Source organism: Saimiri boliviensis, chromosome X (genome assembly GCF_048565385.1).
Source record: "Saimiri boliviensis isolate mSaiBol1 chromosome X, mSaiBol1.pri, whole genome shotgun sequence".
Classification (NCBI taxonomy): domain Eukaryota; kingdom Metazoa; phylum Chordata; class Mammalia; order Primates; family Cebidae; genus Saimiri; species Saimiri boliviensis.
The window spans coordinates 85966375-85990397 of record NC_133470.1 but is presented as its reverse complement, the minus strand read 5'-3'; the positions used below and the strand labels follow the sequence as shown (position 1 = coordinate 85990397).

General features: G+C 35.9%; 1 protein-coding gene across 3 annotated transcripts in view; it reads right to left on the bottom strand.

The window, feature by feature from the left end:
- GABRA3 (gamma-aminobutyric acid type A receptor subunit alpha3) overlaps positions 1 to 24023 on the bottom strand; it is a 271576-nt gene that overhangs the window by 130396 nt on the left and 117157 nt on the right. For all 3 annotated transcript variants that reach the window (XM_074391423.1, XM_074391422.1, XM_003943407.4), the window contains one exon: positions 16328 to 16449. In XM_074391423.1, coding sequence (XP_074247524.1) covers positions 16328 to 16449 — 122 coding nt within the window. The remainder of the gene's footprint in view (positions 1 to 16327; positions 16450 to 24023) is intronic.

The window sequence follows — 24023 nt, the reverse complement described above, 5'->3', positions numbered from 1 at the left end:
ATGCAAACACTTACTTCACCCCCTCCACTTTCCAAAAAGAAGGGTAGCTTGAGTGATTGTAGTCAACATAGACTTTAGGGCAAAAAGCAATACTGAAATAAAGAGGGCTCTTCAAAATCATAAGGAGCTAATCAGACAAAAATATAATCTATCTATATGCAGTTATTATTATAAATGTATATGAGTAAAAATTGAGACATGCAAAAGGAGAGATATATACATTGCAAATCAGATAAAAATATCATTTTATCTGATTTTAAGATTTTATTTAGATGCAACACTTCATAAAGTATATTCAAGTGAATGTTTATTGTATGTTAATAATTGTGAAACAATTTACAATTTAGATGAAACAAATTTCTCAAACATATAATGTTACAGAAGATCTGACAAAATTAACAAAGATGATTGATTGATACACTGCACACTACAATGAGAATATTCACATCATTTTCCACAGTTTGTTGAAAATTTCCCAAAACTGACTATATGCCGAACCATAAAAATGCCCTGAAAAATTTTACAAGATTGAAATCATTTTGAGTATATTCTCTTATTATATTAGAATTAGGCTAAAAATAAGAAAAATAAGAAGAAAATCACCAACTCCCTGAAAATTAAACAATACATTTCTAAATAATTCTTGGATCTAAATGAAATAAGAAAATTGATGCCGGAAAACATTTTACATAAAATACATGTAACAATAAGGATACAATATTTAAAAATTTAGCTGGATTTTGAATGCAGTTAAATCACTGTTTAGATGAAATGTATAACTTTTTCTGTATTAGCAAAAGAGAAAAACAAAACAATGGGATTATATATATATATTTATATAAAAATATTTATATTATATTTATTATAAAAAGTGAAATGAAGACACTGCAAAAAAAAGGAAAATGATAGACCAATGTCTGTCATTAAAAGTGATGCAAAATATCAAGGAAAATATTAGTAAATTAAATACAATGATACATAAAGTAATGCATCATGATCAAGCATAGCTTATTTCTGGAATGCAAGGGTAGTTTATCACTCATAATTTAATTAATTCATGATATAAATCTAATTCATTATAAGAACAGAAAAATGGGGAAAAATCTCATAGTAATCTTGGTAGGTATAGAAATAAGCATTTAATAAAATGCAGTTTGTTCATACATTTCTCAGCAAACTAGGAAAAGAACTTCCTTAATCATATAAAAAATTTACAAAGTAAATCTACAACAAATTACATTATTAATGGTGAAATACTGTAAGCTTTCCACTGAAATAAGAAACAAGGATAGCTTCTATTACCTCTTCTGTTCTACTCTAATTGAAGATGATATAAATATGTACACAGAAAATCTAAAAGAAATAATAGACAAATGTTGGAATTAATAAGTCAATACAAAAAGGCTTCTAGATACATGGGCAATGTATAAAACCAATCATATCTCTACATAGCTATAACAAATTTTGCTTTATCTTTCTTTTGCCTTAAGCCTCCTAGATTGAAGAACAAATTTTTAAAATAGCATGAAAAATGGTATCTCAAGGCATAGATCAAGCAAATGAGACCTTGAAAGTAAAAAGGCCAAAACATTATTGAGAGAAATTAAAGAATAAAATAAAGAGGAAAATACAAGTTTATGAATTAGAACATTTAGTATTACAAAGCTTTTTAAAACTCCAAAAGTTTACTTATATATTCAATACAAAGCCAACTTCAGCAGTTTTTTTTTTTTTTTCAGAAAATGATAACCTGATTATAAAATTTATCTAGAAATTTAAAGGGCCATGAATAGTCAAGACAATCTTGAAAATAACAAGGCTGGATGACTTATATTACCAGATATCAAACCTATCATAAATATATAGTAATTAAGATAGAAGCCGCATCTATCATGAGAATGAAGGTTGACTTAAACATATGAAAATCAATCATTGTAATTTACCATATCAACACACTAAAAAAAGAAAAATTATATAACTAGCTTAATAGACACAGAAAGAGCAACTGAAAAATTCCGACATTCCTGGCAAAAACTTTTAGCAAACTAGGAGTAGAAGAAAACTTCCCAAACTTAATAAACTGCATCTAGAAAAAACCTACACCTATCATCATATTTAATGGTGAAAGACCGAAAGCTTTCTCCCTACAATCAGGAACAAGACAATGGTGTCTGCTTTCACCATGTCTATCCAACATTATATGTGAAGTTTACTCAGTGCAATAAAGCAAGAAAAAAGAGCACAAGAAGAATTAAAATGGTCTTTCTTCTTATATGACATAATCATTTAAGTATATAATCTGATGAATCTGCGAAGAAAAGTTACTAGAAGTTTCATGTCTGATATGAAAACATTAGGAATTCTGCAGACCTGCTTCTCAGTGAAATGGAAATTTATTATTATTTTTCTTCTCTGTGGAGAATGGGTTCTGGCTGTGTTGCCCAGCCTGGTCTCAAACTCCTGGGCTCAAGCTATCTTCATGCCTTTGCCTCCCTAACTGCTGGAACTACAGGTGTGAGCCACTGGTCTCAAATTTATTTTTGTAGCAACCAAATAAAGTTTCTGCAAATGATCCTATAGTCAAACATAAATTTTTTTAAAATTTATTCAAGAAAGAATTTATTCAAGAAAATCTACTAAAACTGAGTAAGAAAGAAAGAGTCTAGAATATTTAAACCAAGAATGATTCCCACGCCCCCCACGCCCCAGCTCAGTGAAACAGAAACTCTATTCTAGATGCAGGCAACCAAGAGTAAAGGCTCTCTTCCCCCATCTCTCATTTGAAGAGCTAACTTCCTGGGAAACGCATGATGTCAGCATTTCTCATCAAGGAATAAGCTACCTGTTGCTGAGCTAAATTCTAGGCAACTTTGGCTGAGAGCTTCTTCCTTTCTTGCTCCCAGCCCTCACTTATGGCATGGAGATTCTAACTTGGGCATGGCACTACTGAGAGTACTGTGGACTCAGGTGCTCTTGATCTGGCTAATGTAGCAGTGGTCCATGCTGGAAAATGCAAGCTGAGGAGACGTGGGACCACTGCCATCACTCCTCTACCAAGCACTCAGCAACTAACATAGGGTCGTTTCTCAGAGAAACATGTGCCTTGTTCTCAACCCAAGAACTAGAACCATATCTTAGAGGTTTTGCCCAAGAGAGAAGCAGACCATAGAAGAGAGAGCATCAGGTCGTTCCCCAAAGGAACTGACTTCATTTGCAACAAAGTATGGAGAATTTCAAGCCTAGGGGTGCTCTAAAAAACAATAGAGACTAGTGAAAGGCAATTAGGAGAAAATTCAAAGATCCATTGGACATATAGGCTAAACTGCAGATCAGCTACTTTGTTGAAGAGAAACTGGGAAAAAGAAAGCTAGAAGCATCCCTTCTGTAGTCAGAACAAACATCAAACCTTTAACCACTGGAACTATTGAAACCTTCAAAGATTTTTAAAAATATAATATAATTTAATTTTTCTGTTTCTTTTAAATCTTTATTTTGTAAAATTTTATTTTATTTTGTTGCATTTTAGGTTTTGGGGTACATTGAAGAACATGCAAAATTGTTGAATAGGTAAACACGTGGCAGTGTGGTTTGCTGCCTTCCTCCCCAGCACCTATATCTGGCATTTCTCCCCATGCTATCTCTCCCCAACTCCCCACCCCCTGCTGTCCCTCCCCTATTTCCCCCCAACAGACCCCAGTGTGTAGTGCTCCCCTCCCTGTGTCCAGGTGTTCTCATTTTTCTTTTTTTTTTCTTTTTTTTTTCTTTTTGCTGCGTTTTAGGTTTGGGGGTACATGTGAAGAACATGCAAGATTGTTGCATAGGTACACACATGGCAGTGTGGTTTGCTGCCTTCCTTCCCCTCACCTGTATCTGTCATTTCTCCCCATGCTATCTCTTCCCACCTCCCCACCTCCCCATCCCTCCCCCATTTCCTCCCAACGGACTCCAGCGTGTAGTGCTCCCCTCCCTGTGTCCATGTGTTTTCATTATTCAATACCCGCCTATGAGTGAGAACATGCGGTGTTTGATTTTCTGCTCTTGTGTCAGTTTGCTGAGAATGATGGTTTCCAGGGTCATCCATGTCCCTACAAAGGACGCAAACTCATCGTTTTTGATAGCTGCATAATATTGCATGGTGTATATGTGCCTGTCCAGTCTATCATCAATGGGCGTTTGGGTTGGCTCCAGGTCTTTCCTATTGTAAACCGTGCTGCAATGAACATTCGTGTGCATGTGTCCTTACAGTAGAACAATTTATAATCCTTCAGATATATACCCAGTAATGGGATTGCTGGGTCAAATGGAATTGCTATTTCTAGGTCCTTGAGGAATCGCCACACTGTCTTCCACAATGGTTGAACTAATTTACACTCCCACCAACAGTGTAAAAGTGTTCCTATTTCTCCACATTCTCTCCAGCATCTGTTGTCTCCAGATTTTTTAATGATCGCCATTCTAACTGGCGTGAGATGGTATCTCAATGTAGTTTTGATTTGCATTTCTCTGATGACCAGTGATGATGACCATTTTTTCATATGTTTGTTGGCCTCATGTATGTCTTCTTTCCTAAAGTATCTGTTCATATCCTTTGCCCACTTTTGAATGGGCTTGTTTCTTTTTTTCTTGTAAGTGTGTTTTAGTTCTTTGTAAATTCTTGATATCAGCCCTTTGTCAGATGGGTAAACTGCAAAATTTTTTCCCATTCTGTTGGTTGCTGATTCACTCTAATAACTGTTTCTTTTGTCATGCAGAAGCTGTGGAGATTAATTAGGTCCCATTTGTCTCTTTTGGCTTTTGTTGCCAATGCTTTCTGTGTTTTGGTCATGAAGTCCTTGCCTACGCCTATGTCCTGAATGGTTTTGCCTAGATTTTCTTCTAGGGTTTTTATGGTGTTAGGTCTTATGTTTAAGTCTTTAATCCATCTGGAGTTAATTTTAGTGTAAGGTGTCAGGAAGGGGTCCAGTTTCTGCTTTCTGCACATGGCTAGCCAGTTTTCCCAATACCATTTATTAAACAGGGAATCTTTTCACCATTGCTGGTTTTTGTCAGGTTTGTCAAAGATCAGATGGTTGCAGATGTGTGGCATTGCCTCCCAGGCCTCTGTTGTGTTCCATTGGTCTATATCTCTGTTTTGGTACCCATACCATGCTGTTTTGATTACTGTAGCCTTGTAGTATAGTTTGAAGTCCGGTAGTGTGATGCCTCCAGCTTTGTTCTTTTTGCTTAGAATTGACTTGGCTATGCAGGCTGTCTTTTGGTTCCATATGAAGTTTAAGGTGTTTTTTTCAGTTCTGTGAAGAACGTCATTGGTAGCATGATGGGGATAGCATTGAATCTGTGAATTACTTTAGGCAGTATGGCCATTTTCACGATATTGATTCTTCCTAACCATGAACATGGAATGTTTCTCCATCTGTTTGTGTCCTCTCTTATTTCATTGGGCAGTGGCTTGTAGTTCTCCTTGAAGAGGTCCTTTACGTTCCTTGTTAGTTGTATTCCTAGGTATTTTATTCTCTTTGTGGTAATTGTGAATGGCAGTTCGTTCTTGATTTGGCTCTCTTTAAGTCTGTTATTGGTGTATAGGAATGCTTGTGATTTTTGCACATTGATTTTGTATCCTGAGACTTCGCTGAAGTTGCTTATCAGTTTCAGGAGATTTTGTGCTGAGATGATGGGGTCTTCTAGATATGCAATCATGTCGTCCGCAAATAGAGACAATTTGACTTCCTCCTTTCCAATTTGAATACCCTTTATTTCTTTTTCTTGCCTGATTGCTCTGGCTAGAACTTCCAGTACTATATTGAATAAGAGTGGTGAGAGAGGGCATCCTTGTCTAGTTCCAGATTTCAAAGGGAATGCTTCCAGTTTTTGCCCATTCAGTATGATATTGGCTGTTGGTTTGTCATAAGTAGCTTTTATTATTTTGAGGTACATTCCGTCAATAGTTTATTGAGGGTTTTTAGCATAAAGGGCTGTTGAATTTTGTCAAAGGCCTTCTCTGCATCAATTGAGATAATCATGTGTTTTTTGTCTTTGGTTCTGTTTACGTAGTGAATTACATTTATAGACTTGTGTATGTTGAACCAGCCTTGCATCCCCAGGATGAAGCGTACTTGAAGGACATTACATAATGGTACAACAATAAATGCAACAAGAAGAGCTAACAATCCTAAATATATACACACTCAATACAGGAGCACCTAGATAAATAAGGAAAGTTCTTAATGACTTACAAAGAGATTTAGACTCCCACACAATAATAGTGGGAGACTTTAACACCCCATTGTCAATATTAGACAGATCAACCAGACAGAAAATTAACAAGGATATCCAGGACTTGAACTCTGACCTGTATCAAGCAAACCTAGTAGACATTTACAGAACTCTCCATTCCAAATCCACAGAATATACATTCTTCTCAGCACCACATCACACCCACTCTAAAATTGACCACATAATTGGAAGTAAATCACTCCTCAGCAAATGTAAAAGAATGGAAATCATAACAAACAGTCTCTCAGACCACAGTGCAATCAAGTTAGAACTCAGAATTCAAAAACTAACTCAGAACCGCACAGCTTCATGGAAACTGAACAACTTGGTCTTGAATGTTGACTGCATAAGCAATGAAATGAAGGCAGAAATAAAGATGTTCTTTGAAACCAACGAGAATGAAGACACAACATACCAGAATCTCCGGGACACATTCAAAGCAATCTCTAGAGGAAAATATATAGCAATAAGTGCCCACATGAGAAGCAAGGAGAGATCTAAAATTGACACCCTATCATCAAAATTAAAAGAGCTAGAGGTACAAGATGAAAAAAACTCAAAACCTAGCAGAAGACAAGAAATAACTAAGATCAGAGGAGAACTTAAGGAGATAGAAACACAAAAAACCCTTCAAAAAAATCAATAAATCCAGAAGCTCATTTTTCGAAAAGATCAACAAAATAGACAGACCACTAGCCAGATTAATAAAAAAGAAAAGTGAGAATAACCAAATTGATGCAATAAATAATGATAAAGGGGGTATCACCACAGATTCCACAGAAATTCAAACCATCATCAGAGATGATTACAAACAACTCTATGCACATAAACTAGTAAACCTGGAAGAAATGGATGAATTCCTGGACACTTGCCTCCTCCCAAGCCTAAACCAGGAAGAAGTCGAAACCCTGAACAGACCCATAACAAGGTCTGAAGTTTAGGCAGCAATTAAGAGCCTACCACCCACAAAAAGCCCCGGTCCAGACGGTTTCACAGCCGAATTCTACCAGACATACAAAGAGGAGCTGGTACCATTCTTTCTGAAACTATTCCAAATATTCCAAAAAGAGGGAATCCTTCCCAAATCATTTTATGAGATCAGCAACATCCTGATACGAAAACCCAGCAGAGACTCAACAAGAAAAGAAAGCTTCAGGCCAATATCCATGATGAACATAGATGCAAAAATCTTCAATAAAATACTGGCAAGCTGATTGCAACAGCACATAAATTTTATTTTTAGAGGTGTAAGTGTACAAGTGCAGTTGTGTTATATGGATATATTGCATAGTGGTGATGTCTGGACTCTCACTATACCCATCACCTGAAACTGCAAAGTTTTTTTTTTCAAAGACAGAGTCTCTTTCTGTTTACCCAGGCTGAAGTACAGTGGCACCATTATGGCTTGCTGCCTCTAATTCTTGAGCTCAAGCAATCCTGCTACCTCAGCCTTTCAAGTAGCTGGGACTACAGTTGCATGCTACTATGCCCAGCTAATTTTTTTTATTGTATCGTATAGACAGGGTCTCACTATGTTGCCGAGGTTGATCTTGAACTTCTAACCTCAAGTGATCCTCCTGCTTTAGCCTCCCAAAGTGTTGGAATTACAGGAGTAAGCCACAGCATCTTGCCAATTTCAAAGTTTTTTGAAGAATATTTACTTAATCTATTTAACATTGAGGTCCAGGGAAAGGAGAACTATTGGCTCCCAAAAGGGCAGTTACTGAGACCTATGATAAAAAGTTTTTTGTATCCCACCCCACCACAGGCCTTTATTCTTTATATTCCATATCTCTACACTTTTTTTTCTCCTGCCAATGACACTTATAGTCAAAACTTAGTTATAATAATGTTCCCAAGGAGAATGATTTTAACATTGCCAATGACCAAGTTAATGCTAAAAAAACTGTTCCTGCTTCAGCTCACAATGCCTGCACTTCTTTGTATCACTGCTTATTAATATGTAGCTTGGATTGTGTACAATTTAAACCTGTTCCTTGTTCTAATGTAACCAAAAAAAATCCTTTTGGCAGTCAGACAGACATCTTCATTACCAACCATAAGTTTCCAACTGTTGCTTGACAATCATCCCACCCATCCCATAAGTTTAAATGTATAACTTGTCAATGAACAACATTTTCCTAAGACAACATAGACATCTAGAAATACTTGCTGCCCTTTTGTAAGTTTAGTGGAGTTTCAATGAGATCAGGAAACAAGATGAGTAGAACTGGATCTCTCAGGAACAGCTAATTAATAAAGAGAAAAACACTTTGTTGGCCTCCTAGAAATACCCCAGTTTTATAATCCAGGGTCTCCAGAAGACTGCATTATAATTTCCAGAAGCTGGTTTCAGGAAGAGTTTTAAATATTATGAAGAAAATTATTTTAGGAGTCACAGAATAATATGTCTCAAAGGGATATCAAGTGGTCCCACAATTCTATTTTAAACTGCTTCAAGAGGAAATCTGTTGGCTATAAGAGACAAGTCAGAGTCATAGATGTCTTCTAATTCCCCTTTCAGGTGGGTTCTTGTTTGATTAATCCACCCATTAAAAAGCTACGAGGAGAGAGAAACTTCAAGTTATGGTTGCAGAGTATTTGGTCATGTGGACTCCCCCCAAAATAACTCAGAATCAAGGCAAAATATTTAAAAAGAACAAATTTACTTGTGCATAATAGATGTACATGGTTTTGGGATACATGTGATAATTTAATATATTCATATAGTTTGTAAAGATTAAATCAGTATATTTAGGATATTCATCACCTTAGATAATGCATCCTTTCTTTGTGCTAGAACTGTTCAAATTCTTTACTCCTAGCTATTTTGAAATAAAAATACATTATTGTAAAGTCACCCTATTGATTATATTAACACTAGGTCATATTTTTTCTATCTAATTGTATATTTATACCTAATCTACTTCTCTTCATCTCTCCCTTCCTCCTACCCTTCCAGCCTCTAGTAACCACCAATATGCTCTCTACCTCCATGGAATCCACTATTTTAAGGCCCACACATGAGTGAGAACATGCGATATTTCTCTTTCTGTGCTTGGCTTACTTAATAAAGACCTCCAGTTCCATCCATGTTGCTGCAAATGACAGGAACTTATTACTTTGGTTGGGCATGGTGACTCACCACTGTAATCCCAGCACTTTGGGAGGTTAAGGTGGGAGGATTGTTTGAGCCCAGGAGTTCAAGACTGGCCTAGGCAACATAGTGAGACCCTGTCTCTACAAAAAATAAATAGAAAAATAAGATAGCTTGCAGTCTCAGCTATTCCAGAGGCTGCAGCAGAAGGATCCCTTGAGCCCAAGAGGTCATGGCTGCGGGGAGCCGTGATCATGCTACTGCACTCCAGCCTGGGCAACAGGCAAGAACCTGTCTCAAAAAAATTTTTTTAAACAAACAAAAACAGAAAAAATCAACTTTGTAATTTTCCACAGCTGAATATTTCATGATGTACATAGGCCACATTTTCTTTATCCATTCATCTGTTAATGGGCACTTAGGTCGATTCCACATTTTGGCTATTATGAATAGTGCTGCAATAAACATGGGAGCACAAATATGTCTTGGATATATTAATTTATTTTGTTTTAGATAGATACCCAAGAGTGCAATTGCTGGATCATATGGTAGCTCTGTTTTTAGTTTTCTGAATAATCTCCACACTGTTCTGCATAGTGCCCATACTGATTTACATTCCACCCAACAGTGTCCAAGGGTCCTCCTTTTACTGTATCATCACCAGCATCTGCTATTGTCCATGTTTTGGATAAAAGCCATTTTAACTGAGTTGAGATTATATCTAATTGTAGTTTTGATTTGCATTTCCCTGATTGTTAATGATGTTGAGCATTTTTCTGTATACCTCTTGGCCATTTGTATGTCTTCTGAGAAATGTCTATTCACATCTTTTGCTCATTTTTAAATTGGATTATTTATTTTTTGCTACTGAGTTTTTTGAGATCCTTATATATTATAGTTGTTAATCTCTTGTCAGATAGGTAGCCTGCAAATGTTTTCTCTCATTTCGTGGGTGTCTGTTCAGTTTACTGATTGTTTCTTTTGCAGCACAGAAGTCTTTTAACTTGACAGAATCACATTTGTTTATTTTTGCTTTTGCCATCTGTGCTTTTGAGTTCTTGGAAAAATATTATTTGTTCAGACCAACTTCCTGGAGCATTTCTCCAATATTTTTTTTCCAATAGTTTCATAGTTCAGGTCTTAGATTTTAGTATTTAATTTATTTTCATTTTATTATTGTGTATGATGGAGATAGGGGTTGAGTTTCTTTATATTCTTTATATTCCATATCTCTCCACTTTAATTTTTGCATATAGTTATCCAGTTTTCCCAGCATTATTTATTGAAGTGACTGCCCTTTTGTCATTGTATGTTCTTGGATCTTTTGTCCAACATAAATTGGCTGTAAATATGTGGATTTATGTGTGAGTTTTCTATTCTGTTCCATTGGTTTTTGTGTCAGTTTTTATGCCAGTATGATGCTGTTTGGATTACTACAGTTTTGCAGTTGATTTTGAAATTAAGGAGTGTGATGCCTCCAACTTTGTTGTTTATTTTCAAATTGCTTTGACTATTTGGGGTGTCTTGCCATCTTATGTACATTTAAGGATTTTTTTCCCTATTTCTATGAAGAATGTCATTGGCATATTGATAGAGATTGCATTGAGTCTGTAAATTATTTTATGTAGTATTGTCATTTTAACAATATTAATAAATAAACTCAAATACACCCAAACAATCTTCAACAAAGCAAACAAAAACATGAAGTCTGGAATGAATACATTATTGTGTTGTAATTTTTTTTTTTTTTTTTTTTTTTTTTTGACATGGAGTCTTGCTCTGTCGCCCAGGCTGGAGTGCGGTGGCATGATCTCAGCTCACTGCAACCTCCGCCTCCCAGATTCAAGCAATTTTCCTGCCTCCACCTCCCAAGTAGCTGGGATTACAGGCACACGCCACCATGCCTGGCTAATTTTTATATTTTTAGTAGAGACGTGGTTTCACCATGTTGGCCAGGCTGGTCTCAAACTCCTGATCTCAAGTGATCTACCTGCCTCAGCTTCCCAAGGTGCTGGGATTACAGAAGTAAGCCACTGTGCCTGGCCTAGGTTGTAACCTTTTTTTTAAATGCTATGACACACAATATGGTCTATTTTCATAAATGTTCCAGTACACTTGAAATGAATGTGTATTTTGCTGTTGTTGATTGGAGTGTTCTATAAATGCCAGTTAGGTCAAGTTGGTTGATAGCGTGGGTCAATTTTCTGTTTCCTTTACTTATTTTCTGTCTACTTGTTCCATTACCTAATGAGGTCATTGTTGAAATCTCTAGCTATATTATTGACCATCTCTTTCTCTTTTCATTTCTCAGTCTGTACTCCTAGTAATACTATTTGCTCTCATGTCTATTTTTTCTGATATTAAAATAACTACTCCAACCTTCTTTTAATTAGTGTTAGTATGGTGCATTTTTTCTTATCATTTTATCTTTAACCCACTTGTTTTATATTTAAAGTGCATTTTTCTCATGGAGAAATTTTGGATATTGCTGTTTTTTAATCCAATCTGACTACCTTTGCCTTTAAATATGGATGTTTAGATGATTTATACTTAATGTGATTATCTGTGTAGTTAAATCTACAACCTTGCTACTTGTTTTCTGTTTCTCTTCTTTGTTACTTTTTCCCCTTTTTCTGCCTTCCTATGGATTGAATATTTTTATTCCATTTTTATATCATTCGTTGCTTTATTAGCTATCATTTTCAAGTTCTATAATGCACATCCTTATCACAGTTTACCTACAGGTAATATTATCTCACTTTATATGTAATATAAAACTGTTCAACAGTATATTTCCGCTTATTTGTGCTTTCTTTGACACACATTTTCCTTATACATATAAGCTACACAATATATGGTTATTATTTTTGCTTTAAGTATTTACTTATCATTTAATGAGAATTTTAAATGAGGAACTATTTTACATTTACCCACAGTTTCCATTTACGCTGTCTTTCCCTTCTTTGTATAGATCCAAATTTCTACCTGGCATCATTTTCCTTGTGCTGACACATTTCTTCCAGTACAGATCTGCTGGTGATGAATCGTTTTAAGTGTTTATGTGTTTGTAAAGTGTTTATTTTGCCTTTATGGGGGAAATTTGTTTTCTCCGATTATAGAATCCTGGGCTGGCTTTTGTTTTTCTTTCATTACTTTAAAGCTATTGCTCCACTACCTTCTAATAAAAAGTCTAGTATCCTTCTAATTTTTTTTATCTCTATATAATGTCTTCTTTTACTCTATTTGCTTCTCAGATTTTTTTTTTTATAATTGGTTCTAAGCAATTTTCTCCTTTATCTTGGTGTAATTTTCTTCATGCTTCTTGTCTTTGGAGTTTGTTGAGTTTCTTGATTTGGGGAGATAGCAATTTTAATCAAAGTTAGAATTGTTTAACTTTTTTATTTCAATACCTTTAGGGGTACAAGTGTTTTTGATTATGTGAATGAATTATATAGTGGTGAAGTCTGAGATTTTAGTGCACCCATCAACTAAGTAGTGCATACATTGTACCCAACGTGTAGTTTTTTATCCCATACCTCCCTCTCAACCTCCCACTTCTGAGTCTCCAAAGTCCACTCTGTCTGCCTTCGTATAATCATAGCTTAGCTCCTACTTATAAGTGAGAACATATAGTATTTGGTTTTCCGTTCCTTAGTTATTTCACATAGAAAAATGGCCTCCAGCTCCATCCACCTGTTACCCCAAGGACATTATTCCACTCCTTTTTATAGCCAAGTAGTATTCCACAGTGTGTATATATCACATTTTCTTTTTCCCCTCATTGGTCGATGGGCACTTAGGTTGGTTCCATATCTTTGCAATTGTTAATTGGGCTGCAATAAACATATGTGTGCATGTGTCTTTTTAATATAATGACTTCTTTTCCTTTTAATAGATACCAAGTAGTGGGGTTATTGGATGAAATAGTAGATGTACTTTTAGTTTTTTAAGGAATCTCCATACTGTCTCCCGCAGAGGTTGTACTAATGTATATGCCCACTAGCAGTGTATAAACATTCCCCTTTCACCATATCCACAAAGTCTTGCTCTGTGGCCAGGCTGAGTGCACTGGCATGATCTCAGCGCACTGCAACCTCCGCCTCCCAGATTCAAGCAATTTTCCTGCCTCGGCCTCTCAACTAACTGGGAATACAGAGACACACCACCATGCCCAGCTAAATTTTTTGTATTTTTAGTAGAGATGGGGTTTCACCATGTTGGCCAGGATGGTGGAAACTGGTTGGTGAAAATGCAAGTTATTCTAAACTCTGATGTTTTACCCACTGTTTCCAGTGGTCTTTTCCTCATCCCTTAGTTGTGAAGTAAGCAGTACATATGTGAAAACTTGTGAAGCATCCTCTAATGTCCCTCTGTCTCTCTCTTCTCTTTCTTTCTTTCTCTCCACAACTTTTTACTCTCCATGCAGCTCCATCTTCTCTGCCTTATGAATTAATCACCTTGGCCTCCCCAATTCCTCAACTTTTTCTCAACTGAAGGAGTCTACCAGACATTATTTGGGTTTACCTCCCTGTACCGTAGCCTAAAAATTTTATCCAGGCAGTTAAGCATCAGCAATCATAGAATTCAACTTGTTTGTTTTCTTTCTTTTAGGAATAAATATCCTGTGTTGCCTTCGTTTGATTTCTGAAAAACACTATATATTTGTTCATTTCTTTGTAGTTGTTTAAGATGAGAGGGTAAATCTGGTCCTTATTACTTCATGTTAGACAGAAGTAAAAATATATACTCACATTTTTCACACGTACTCAAACTCCACATATCTATGGCTGGCTGAACTATTTTTTATCTCTTCTTTCCATATTCTTTGTTCCAACTCCAAATCCAAAAGAAACAAAAGAAAATTGCACCATTCTCCCTCCAGTGTTCCCTATTTTAGAAAATAGTACCACCCAATTATATGAGCCAGAAACCTAGAAGTTTTTCCTTTTTCCTCCTTTTCTAACTCCCTAATCTAAGCAGTCACCTAATTCTCTCCATTCCCACAGTCATTATTTTCATGCTAGAAAATTGCAATTAATTTGTGACTGATCTCTTCCTTCAATACTGCCCTACTCTGATCCATTATTTATATAAAAGCAGGTGTTACATAGCCTTAGTCTAAAAACAAAACACAATGAAAAAACAGAAAATATATCTTTAACTTTACTTAATGTGTTTATTGTAGTGTTATGGGTGTAGAAATTTCAAAATATTTTTCTATATTGTAGGATTAAACAAACGGGTAAATGTATCAATTAAAAGAAAGGTTGGGCTGAAATTAATAGTATCAGTGTAAACTCATTGCCATACAGGCACACATACATATACATATATACAATACATGTTTGTATATATGTATAAATATAAATACATACATAAATGTATAAATATATACAAGTCTGTACATATATATATAAACATATATATGTGTGTGTGTACGTGTGTGTGTGAATTTGCTATTTTCCCAGTTCTACCTACTGAAAATCCTGGAAGAAATTATTCTAAATATAATTTCCCATAAAAGGTACCACTTATTCTTGGAAAAAATGACTAATTCCAAGGCTAGATCATGGAAAGTTCAAAATAAGTCTGGAATATACTGTCATGCCATATGATAAGAAAGTATTCACAAAATGACAGCATATGAAAAGGAAACAGACACCAAATGTAATAGGTTCCCACTAGGAAAATATGGGAAATTATTAGCAAAAATTTTAATCAAAATAAATATAGTCTATCAAAATGAATAATATTAATGGACCATAAGCCAGTGAATAAAACAAGAACCCATTCATACTGATGTTAGCTAATTAAAGAGAAAAAAAAAGATTTTTTTCTTACTATAGAATGTCATCTAATAAATGTAGAACAATAATAGATTTATAAAATCACCATTTTTCCACCATAATTGTTATTAGCCACATAAGAAAAATCTGTAGTTGCTAAGACTATTGGACGTAAGCTGGAAAAGGCATAAAATGGCATCAGAACATCTCTTCACAAACTACTTATTAATTGTAAATGAAAAACATAGTAATTTTAGAGTGCAGCAACCTGGTAAGCATCTAAATTAATATTACCAGTAATGGGGCAAACAGACATCAAGTCCTTTCTTGAGTAATGTGCTGAGAAAGACATAATTAACTCTTGTAGTGTTACTTCGAAAATGAATAAGGAAGATCATTCATGACTACTCAAAGTCATGAAAGATGAAGAAATGTTGAGTGTAGGCCAAAGAGATATAGCAATAAATGCAATGCATAATCTTCAATTGAATTCTAAATCAAGGAAAATTTCTATAAAAGAAATGTTGGGGATAATTTGAAAAATTTGAATATGGACTACAGATTAGAAAATAGTATTGTTAGGTTACATTTTGTGAATTTATAATAGCCCATGATATATTATAATACATTTACCTTACTGTGATCAGATTGTTGATTATAATAAACTGATGGCCAACTAAGATCTCACATAACCAGTAGATTATTCCTTTTTAGAATTTCAGGCTGATATATGCTTAGCTTTTCCTGGACCACACCTGTCATCCACTCTGTTACTAGAAATGGGCATTGTCTAACCTCGAGGTACAGATGCTCCTCAACTTTTAAAACTACATGCCAATAAGCCCATCTTAAATTGGGAATGTTGTAAGTCTAAGTCCATTGGCCTATGTCCCATAAACCTATCATAAACACAAAAATCGTAAATCAAGCCACTGTGAGTCATGGACCAGACTGTAATACTCCATATGCACCTAGAAAAAAATCTAGAATCTTCTGAAACCAGACCAGAGAAATCACCTACTGAAATAAAGGATTATGACCAATTTTCAGTGCTCATAGGGAAGAAATTCAGCTTTATAGTAATTTAATTGGTCAATAGACTACTGAATGCACTTTATAACTCTTTTTAGATAACAATGGCTGAGAAGAAGATCTTAAAATAATTACTGACCTCCAAGTCCAGGTCGCAGCCGGTTGTCATAGCCATCCAGAAGACGATCCAAGATTCTGGTGAAGATAGTGATGTTGTCAGTGCTGTCATCAGGAATATCTGGGGCATGCTTAGGAGACAGTCTGAGGCAATGCAAGGAAAGGAAAAGAAAAATAATAGTGCTTAATAGGAAAAAATACATGACTAGATATTTTAATTAAAGAAGATTTCCATTAATAGACTGGGCCAATTACATAGACCTATATCTTAACCAAAATAGCAATCACTACCTTTCTGTCACAGTGATTGCCTGTGTAGGAGGCAGACAGTACGGTTAATACTTGAACTCTTACTCTAGCATTGTTATGAACTTTGCCAGGCATGTATCGCCGACCCATCACACCAGTAAAGAGACACAAGAAGAAATTCTGGACAGAATGTCACTGAGAACATTTCCTGGCATACAGTTGGTTTATCAAATTACGTTGTATGATTAAACCGGCTTCAACATAAAGAAGGGAAATGTTGCTGACAACTTACCTCACCTCTGTCCCAGAGAAATTTAAGTTCATAGAAAAACAGGGTCAGACAGACCCTTGAATTGTATATGGTCTGCCTCTATTCTCATGTTATGGAGATAGGGAAATCAAGCAGTAGTAGTCGTCCATCAAACGTGAAAGCTACCAGACTTTAAGACTATTAAGAGATGCCTTAATAGCTTTCATTTTATATGTGGGGAAACAAGCTCAGAGAGGAAACCAAATTTTCCCAAACTCATATTGCTACTGAGAGGCAGACATAAGGCTATAATCCAACTTTTCTAATTTTCCAGTGTCCTTTAGGTACGTCCTGATTCTCCAGGTTGGATGACTTCTTGTAAGCCTTTCTGAAGACTATGCACTTTACTAACCACCCAATCAGGCTCAGACACTGTGACTGATACTTTTTCACTTTTTGAGGAGGAGCTTGATGTCGTTTGAGAGGACTAGAAACAAAGGCCCTGGGTAGTTCAGAGGAAATAAGGATAGGGTGAAAGTTATGTTTGTTGCCAAGGGTCAAGAAGCATGGGGTGGAATTAAGTAATGAACCAGGAGCTAGAAATCCTGGGTTCTAGTACCAGCTGTATTCGTGATTGGAAATACCACTAAGCAACTTACAGCATGTGTATGTGTTTAAGTCTCAATTTTTCTCATTCTTAACTTGAACACAGGAAGTTGACATTAATAAATATATAATAAATATTCCTAGCATCTAGTTAATCAGGGCTATAAAAGTTAAGATTCAAGTTAAGAAGGGGTCTTAAGAGACAGTAAGTATTTCTTCCCACTAATATTCATCTCAAGCAGTGAACAAGGTTTCTGTTCTCAAAAGATCCTCAGAAAAAGCTACAGAATAGTATAAACATCAACATGTCTTCCCCCTAATATTTATCCCTAGCAGTGAACAAGGCTCCTGTTCTGAAAAGATCCTGAGAAAAAGCTACAGAATAGTATAAACATCTGATTTGAATAGTTCTCACTCTAAACTGCCATACTGTAGATGATAACCAAGCTTGAACTTAATTTATAAATGTAATTTAATTCACTTAATCATCCAACACATTTTTATTAACTATGTGTCTATTACTGTTGCAGGTGTTGTGATGGAGCAGACAGCAAAAAAAAAAAAAAAAAAAAAAAAAAAAAAGGAAAACAAAGCAAGTAACCTTCCCCTACTTAACTTACGGGGATGCTGAGATAATCAAATTATAAAATAAATACACATGGGAAAAAATAAGTAGGCTTAAAGACTCTGGAAACATGCTTTAAGTTTATGAGTTGTGTGACCTTAGGCAAGCTATATAGCACCTCTGGTAATAGCTTTAGGACCTTTAAAATTAGCTTCACAGATACATTGTATTAAAATTTAAAAATACAATAAATAAAATTACCAGGATTACTGCTTCACATCTATAAGTATTCAAAGTGTGCTTTCTGTTTTTTACACTAGTGGTTTATACACTCGAATGCAGTATCCAAGTATAAATATTAACAACAAGCAATTGTCACCCACATCAGACAAAATCCATAAGGAAACTGGCCAGAGGGGAACTGGAACCTAGTCAAAAGTAGACATGACTGGCTGGTGTAGTGGACAGATCACAAGAAATAATACAGGTGCCCCATTAGGAAGGGAGAAGAAAGAAGGGAACTGTAGTGCAGAGCTAACGAACTGATATCAGTATGCTGAGGAGATAAATACAGGTACACTGTCAGGTTACAGTCCAACCTTGGGTCAGTCTACCAATGATCTAGATCAGGCATCCCCAAACTATGGCCTGCGGGTTGCATGCGGCCCCCTGAGGCCATTTATCCGGCCCCCCGCCGCACTTCAGGAAGGGGCACCTCTTTCATTGGTGGTCAGTGAGAGGAGCACAGTATGTGGCGGCCCTCCAACAGTCTGAGGGACAGTGAACTGGCCCCCTATGTAAAAATTTTGGGGACGCCTGATCTAGATCCATCTGACATGAGCTGCAGGGGGAAGGGCTGTGGATAGCTCAACTGATTTTGTACAAACCCCTTTCTCATTATCTCTTAACTCTCATGGCAGAAGATCTTGACCCTGTGTAGCCTAATTCAGTTTCTTGCAAGTAGATTCATAAACTGAATGATAAAACATTTCTTGAATTACTAGAAGGGGACAGAAAGGAGAATCCTCACAGAATCATAGGGAAACTCTATAGGGCTTCTGAGATTACCTATTCCAGATGGATTTGTAGATAAGAATACTAAAGCCTTGAACATAATTTTAAACACCCTGAGAGTTGATGAGATGCTAAAATGTTGATCCAAAATTCCTGAATATCAAGAATATACACTGGAAAAAAAAGACAGTCTCTTCAATAAATGGTGCTGGGAAAACTAGATATCCATATGTAGAAGAATGAAACTAGACCCCTATCTTTTGCCATATACAAAAATCACATCAAAATTAATTAAAAGACTAAAATCTAAGACCTCAAATTATGAGACTACTACAAGGAAACTTGGGAGAACATCTCTAGGACATCACTCTGGGCAAAAATTTCTTGAGCAATACCCTACAAGCTCAGGTAATCAAAGCAGAAATGGATAAATGAGATCACATCAAATTACAAAGCATCTTCCCAGCAAAGGAAGCAGCGAAGTGAAAGGACAATGCATAGAATGGGAGAAAATATTTGCAAACTATCCATCTGACAAAGGATTAATAACCAGAATAGATAAAGAGCTCAGACATGGTGGCATGCCTGTAGTCCCAGTTACTGGGGAGGCTGAGGTTGGAGGATTATCTGAGCCTGGAAGGTGGAGGTTGCAGTGAGCTGAAATCACTCTACTGCACATCAGTCTGGGCAACAGAGCAAGACCCTGTCTCAAAAAAAAAAAAAAAAATCAATGCTAAATATCACCCCAAAATTATTTTCAATATGTTGCTCTTTGGTTTTATTCTTTATTACTGATATTTTTTTCTCCTAATGTGCACTAAATTATTGTGTGGGGAAGCTGATCTCATCTGGAACCTAGATAGAACTCTTTCTTCTTCAGTAACTAAACAGCAACGTGATTCTACAGTTTGCACTAATGCAAAGGTAGTTTGGGGAAGAAAGAAGAAATCATGGCATGTCAGAATTATGGAGAACCTTAGAGATTATATAATTCTCTCCCTTCATTTTACACCTGAGACACCTAAGATACCAACACCAAAGAGAATGAATTGACCAATGACGTATGACATATGCTTATCAAGTTAATGTGAAGGGTGCTAAAACATGACCATTGCACCTCATATCTGTCACTACTGGTTAGATAAAATATGATAATAATAATCCATCATTTAAAATGAAAATTATGTTACTAATACACTATCTGAAGGTTATGCAAGTTTAGTCATTTTCCTAGCCCTAAAGTGGTAAATTCACAGGACTAGAATCAAATGACTAGAATTTAGTTCTGTCTCTGCCATTAATTGAATGTGAGATCCATAGGCATACCTCAGGAATATTGTGAGTTTGGTTCCAAGCCACTGCAATAAAGCAAATATCACAATAAAGTGAGTCACAAATATTTTGGTTTCCCAGTGCATATAAAAGTTACATTTATACTATGCAGCACTCTATTAAGTGTTCAATAGATTTACGGCTAAAAAACAATTTACATACAGTAATTAAAAACATTTTATTGCTAAAAAAATGCTAATAATCATCTGAGGCTTCAAAAAGTCATAATCTTCTTGCTGGTAGAAGGTTTTGCCTCAATATGGATGGCTGCTGACCAATCAGGGTGGTGGTTGCTAAGGGTTGGGGCACCTGTAGCAATTTCTTAAAGTAAGACAAATGAAGTTTGCCTCATCCACCGACTCTTCTTTCAAAAAAGATTTTTCTGCAGCATGTGATGCTGTTCGGTAGGATTTTATACAAAGTAGAACTTCTTTCAAAATTGGAGCCCATCCTCTTAAACACTTACACTGCTTTATCAACTAAGTTCATATAATATTCAAAATTCTTTGTTGTTATTTCAACAATTTCACAGCATCTTCACTAGGAGTAGATTCCATCTCAAAAAACCACTCTCATTGCTCATCTGTAAGAAGCAACTCATCCCTTCAAGTTTTTTCATGAGATTGCAGCAATTCAGTCACAACTTTGGGGTCCACTTCTAATTATAGTTTTCTGGCTATTTCCACCACATCTGCAGTTACTTCCTCCACATCTGCAGTTACTTCCTCCACTGGAGTCTCTAACTCCTCAAAGTCAACCACGAGGATTGGAACCAACTTCTTCTACATTCCTGTTCATGTTTACATTTTGACTTTTTCCCCTGAATCACAAATGTTCTTAGTGGCATCCAAAAAGGTGAATCATTTCCAGAAAGTTTTCAATTTACTTTTTTCAGATCCATCATAGGAATCACTATCTACAGCAGCTATAACCTTAAGATATGTATTTCTTAAATAATAAAACTTGAAAGTCAAAATTTCTTCTTGATCCATGGGCTGAAGAATGGATGTTGTATTTGTAAGCATGAAAACAACACTCATTTTGCACAGTTCCATCAAAGCTCTTGGGTGACCATGTGCATTGTCATTGAACAATAATATTTTTAAACGAGTCTTTTTTTCCTGGGAAGTAGACTGCAACAGTGTGCTTAAAATATTCAGTAAACCATGCTATAAACAGATGTCCTGTCATTCAGGCTTTGTTATTTCATTTACAGAGCATAGACAGAGTGGATTTAGCATAATTCTTAAAGGTCCTAGGATTTTCAGAATGGTAAATGAACAACTGGCTTCAGCTTAAAATCACCAGCTAGCTGCATTTGCCCCCCTAACAAAAGAATCAGTCGTGCTTTGAAGCTTCAAAGTCAGACATATACTTCTCCTCTGCAGCTATGAAAGTTCTGAAAGATATCTTCTTCCAATAGAAGGATGTTTCATCTACCAAAAGCTGTTGTTAGTGTACCCACCTTTATCAATTATCTCAGCTAGATTTTTCTGTAGAACTTGCTGCAGCTCCTCCATCAGCACTTGCTGTTTCATTTTGCACTTTTATGTTATGGAGATGGCTTCTTTTCTTAAACCTCATGATCCAACCTCCACTAGCTTCAATTTTTTTTTCTGCAGTTTCTTTATCTCTCTCAGTCTTCATAGAATTGAAGAGAGTAACAACGTTGATTTGAATTACGCTTTGCTTGAATGAAATGTTATGGCTGGCTTGATGTTCTATCCACTAAAATTTTCTCCATATTCGCAATAAGGCTGTTTCAGTTTCTTATCATTCATGTGCTCACTGGAGTAGCACTTTTAGTTTCCTTCAAAAGCCTTTCATTCACATTCACAACTTGGCTAACTGCTTGCCACAAGAGGCCTAGCTTTTAGAGTATCTCAGCTTTTGTCATGCCTTCCTTACTAAGCTTAATCATTTCTAGCTTTTGATTTAAAGTGAGAGCCATGTAACTTTTTCATTCACTTGAGCACTTAGAAGCTATATAGGGCTACTAATTTGCCTATTTTCAATATTTTTGTATCTCAGGGAGAAGAAAGGCCTAAGGAGAGGAAGAGAGATAGGGGAATGCTGCTTCAGTGGAACAGTCAGAACAAACACAATATTTACCAATTAAGTCCACTGTCTTACATGAGTGGGTTTCATGGTGCCCCAAAACAATTACAATAGTAACATCAAAGATCACCAATCACAGACCACCATAACAGATATAATAATAAAAAATTTGAAAATTTGCAAGAACGACCAAAATGCAGCACAGAGACATAAGGTGAGCACATGCTGTTGGAAAAATGGCACCAATAGACTCACTCAACCCAGGGTTTCCACAAGCCTTCAATTTGTAAAAAATGTGCTATCTACAAAGCACAATAAAGTGAAGCACAATCAAATGAGGTATGCCTGTACTTCCATATATGTAAAATGGGGATAACAATAACCTACATTATAAAACTTTGAAATAAGTTAGTAAATAAGATAATAAATACAAAATTGTTTTGTAAATGAGGGTTGCTCATTAACTTCCCCCCAGACTTCTGAAAATGCAATTAAAAACCTTTAAATACATTATCTTTTAGAGTATAGGAGAAAGCCAAGCTCACTGACCATTGAAAGGATCCTCAATGAAGTCATCAAACTAATGCTGTCACTGCCAACGTCCTTCATTGAGGATCCTAGTATGTTTATGTTAAAGGAAAGCAGGAGAGGCACAGATGTGGAGTTGCTGATGTAGTTCATACAACATCCCAAAGAGAAAAGATGTTAACTTCATTAAAAGAATGGCATTTTTCCTATACTACATATTTCCTGGAAGAGAGTGGATTTTTTAAAATAATAGTACTTCAGAATTACTGAGCAGATTATGTCTCTGCACCACTCACTCACAAACCTTTCATAACTCTTCACAGCTAACCAAACAAAATCCCAAAGCCTAAGCCTGACATTCATGGCCTTCTGCAGTCTGTTCCCTATATACTTTTACAGTTGCAAATTCTACTACATCTCTTTCTGACCAGAAATCACAGGTAAATCAGATTACTCACAATTTTCCAATATTCCTCATGTTTTCATTTTTCAATTCTAGTCTGTCCTATAAGTGGAAATGTTCAACTAAAGATTCAACACTAGCAATGCCAGTTATATACTAGGGAGTAAATGAGAAATACCTAGAATTCAACAGCACATTTTTTCTTTACAGAAACTGCTTGGAGAAAAAAAAAAGAACTAACCTGATTTTGGTTAGAATATGCCAAATCCATCTGAAAAAGACAGCTGTTCTTTTCTGAAATAGCTTCACTGGTAATAAAATTACAGCAGTACTGACTTGAGACATACCCACCCACTTGGTAAAGTAAAGACCAAGTCCTTCATGCTTTCTTAGTAACTAAAAGCTACTGTTTCTCACACACACACACACACACACACACACACACACACACACACAAGATTTAACTAGTATATGCTGTGAATGATAAAATAAGACAGACCTTAAAGATATGATTCCATGTGACCATAAGCAGACATATCACAACTTAAAATGTGTCATGAACCAAAGTTTGCAAAGAAGCAAGGGTACATTCTTCCTTTGAAACAACGCCGTAAAGGGTAGCCAGTTTTCTAGGCAAGAGTAAGCAAATCTGTTTCTCATAATTAGTGTGAATGATTGTAACCATAATGCCAATGCATGAGAACTATTTTGGC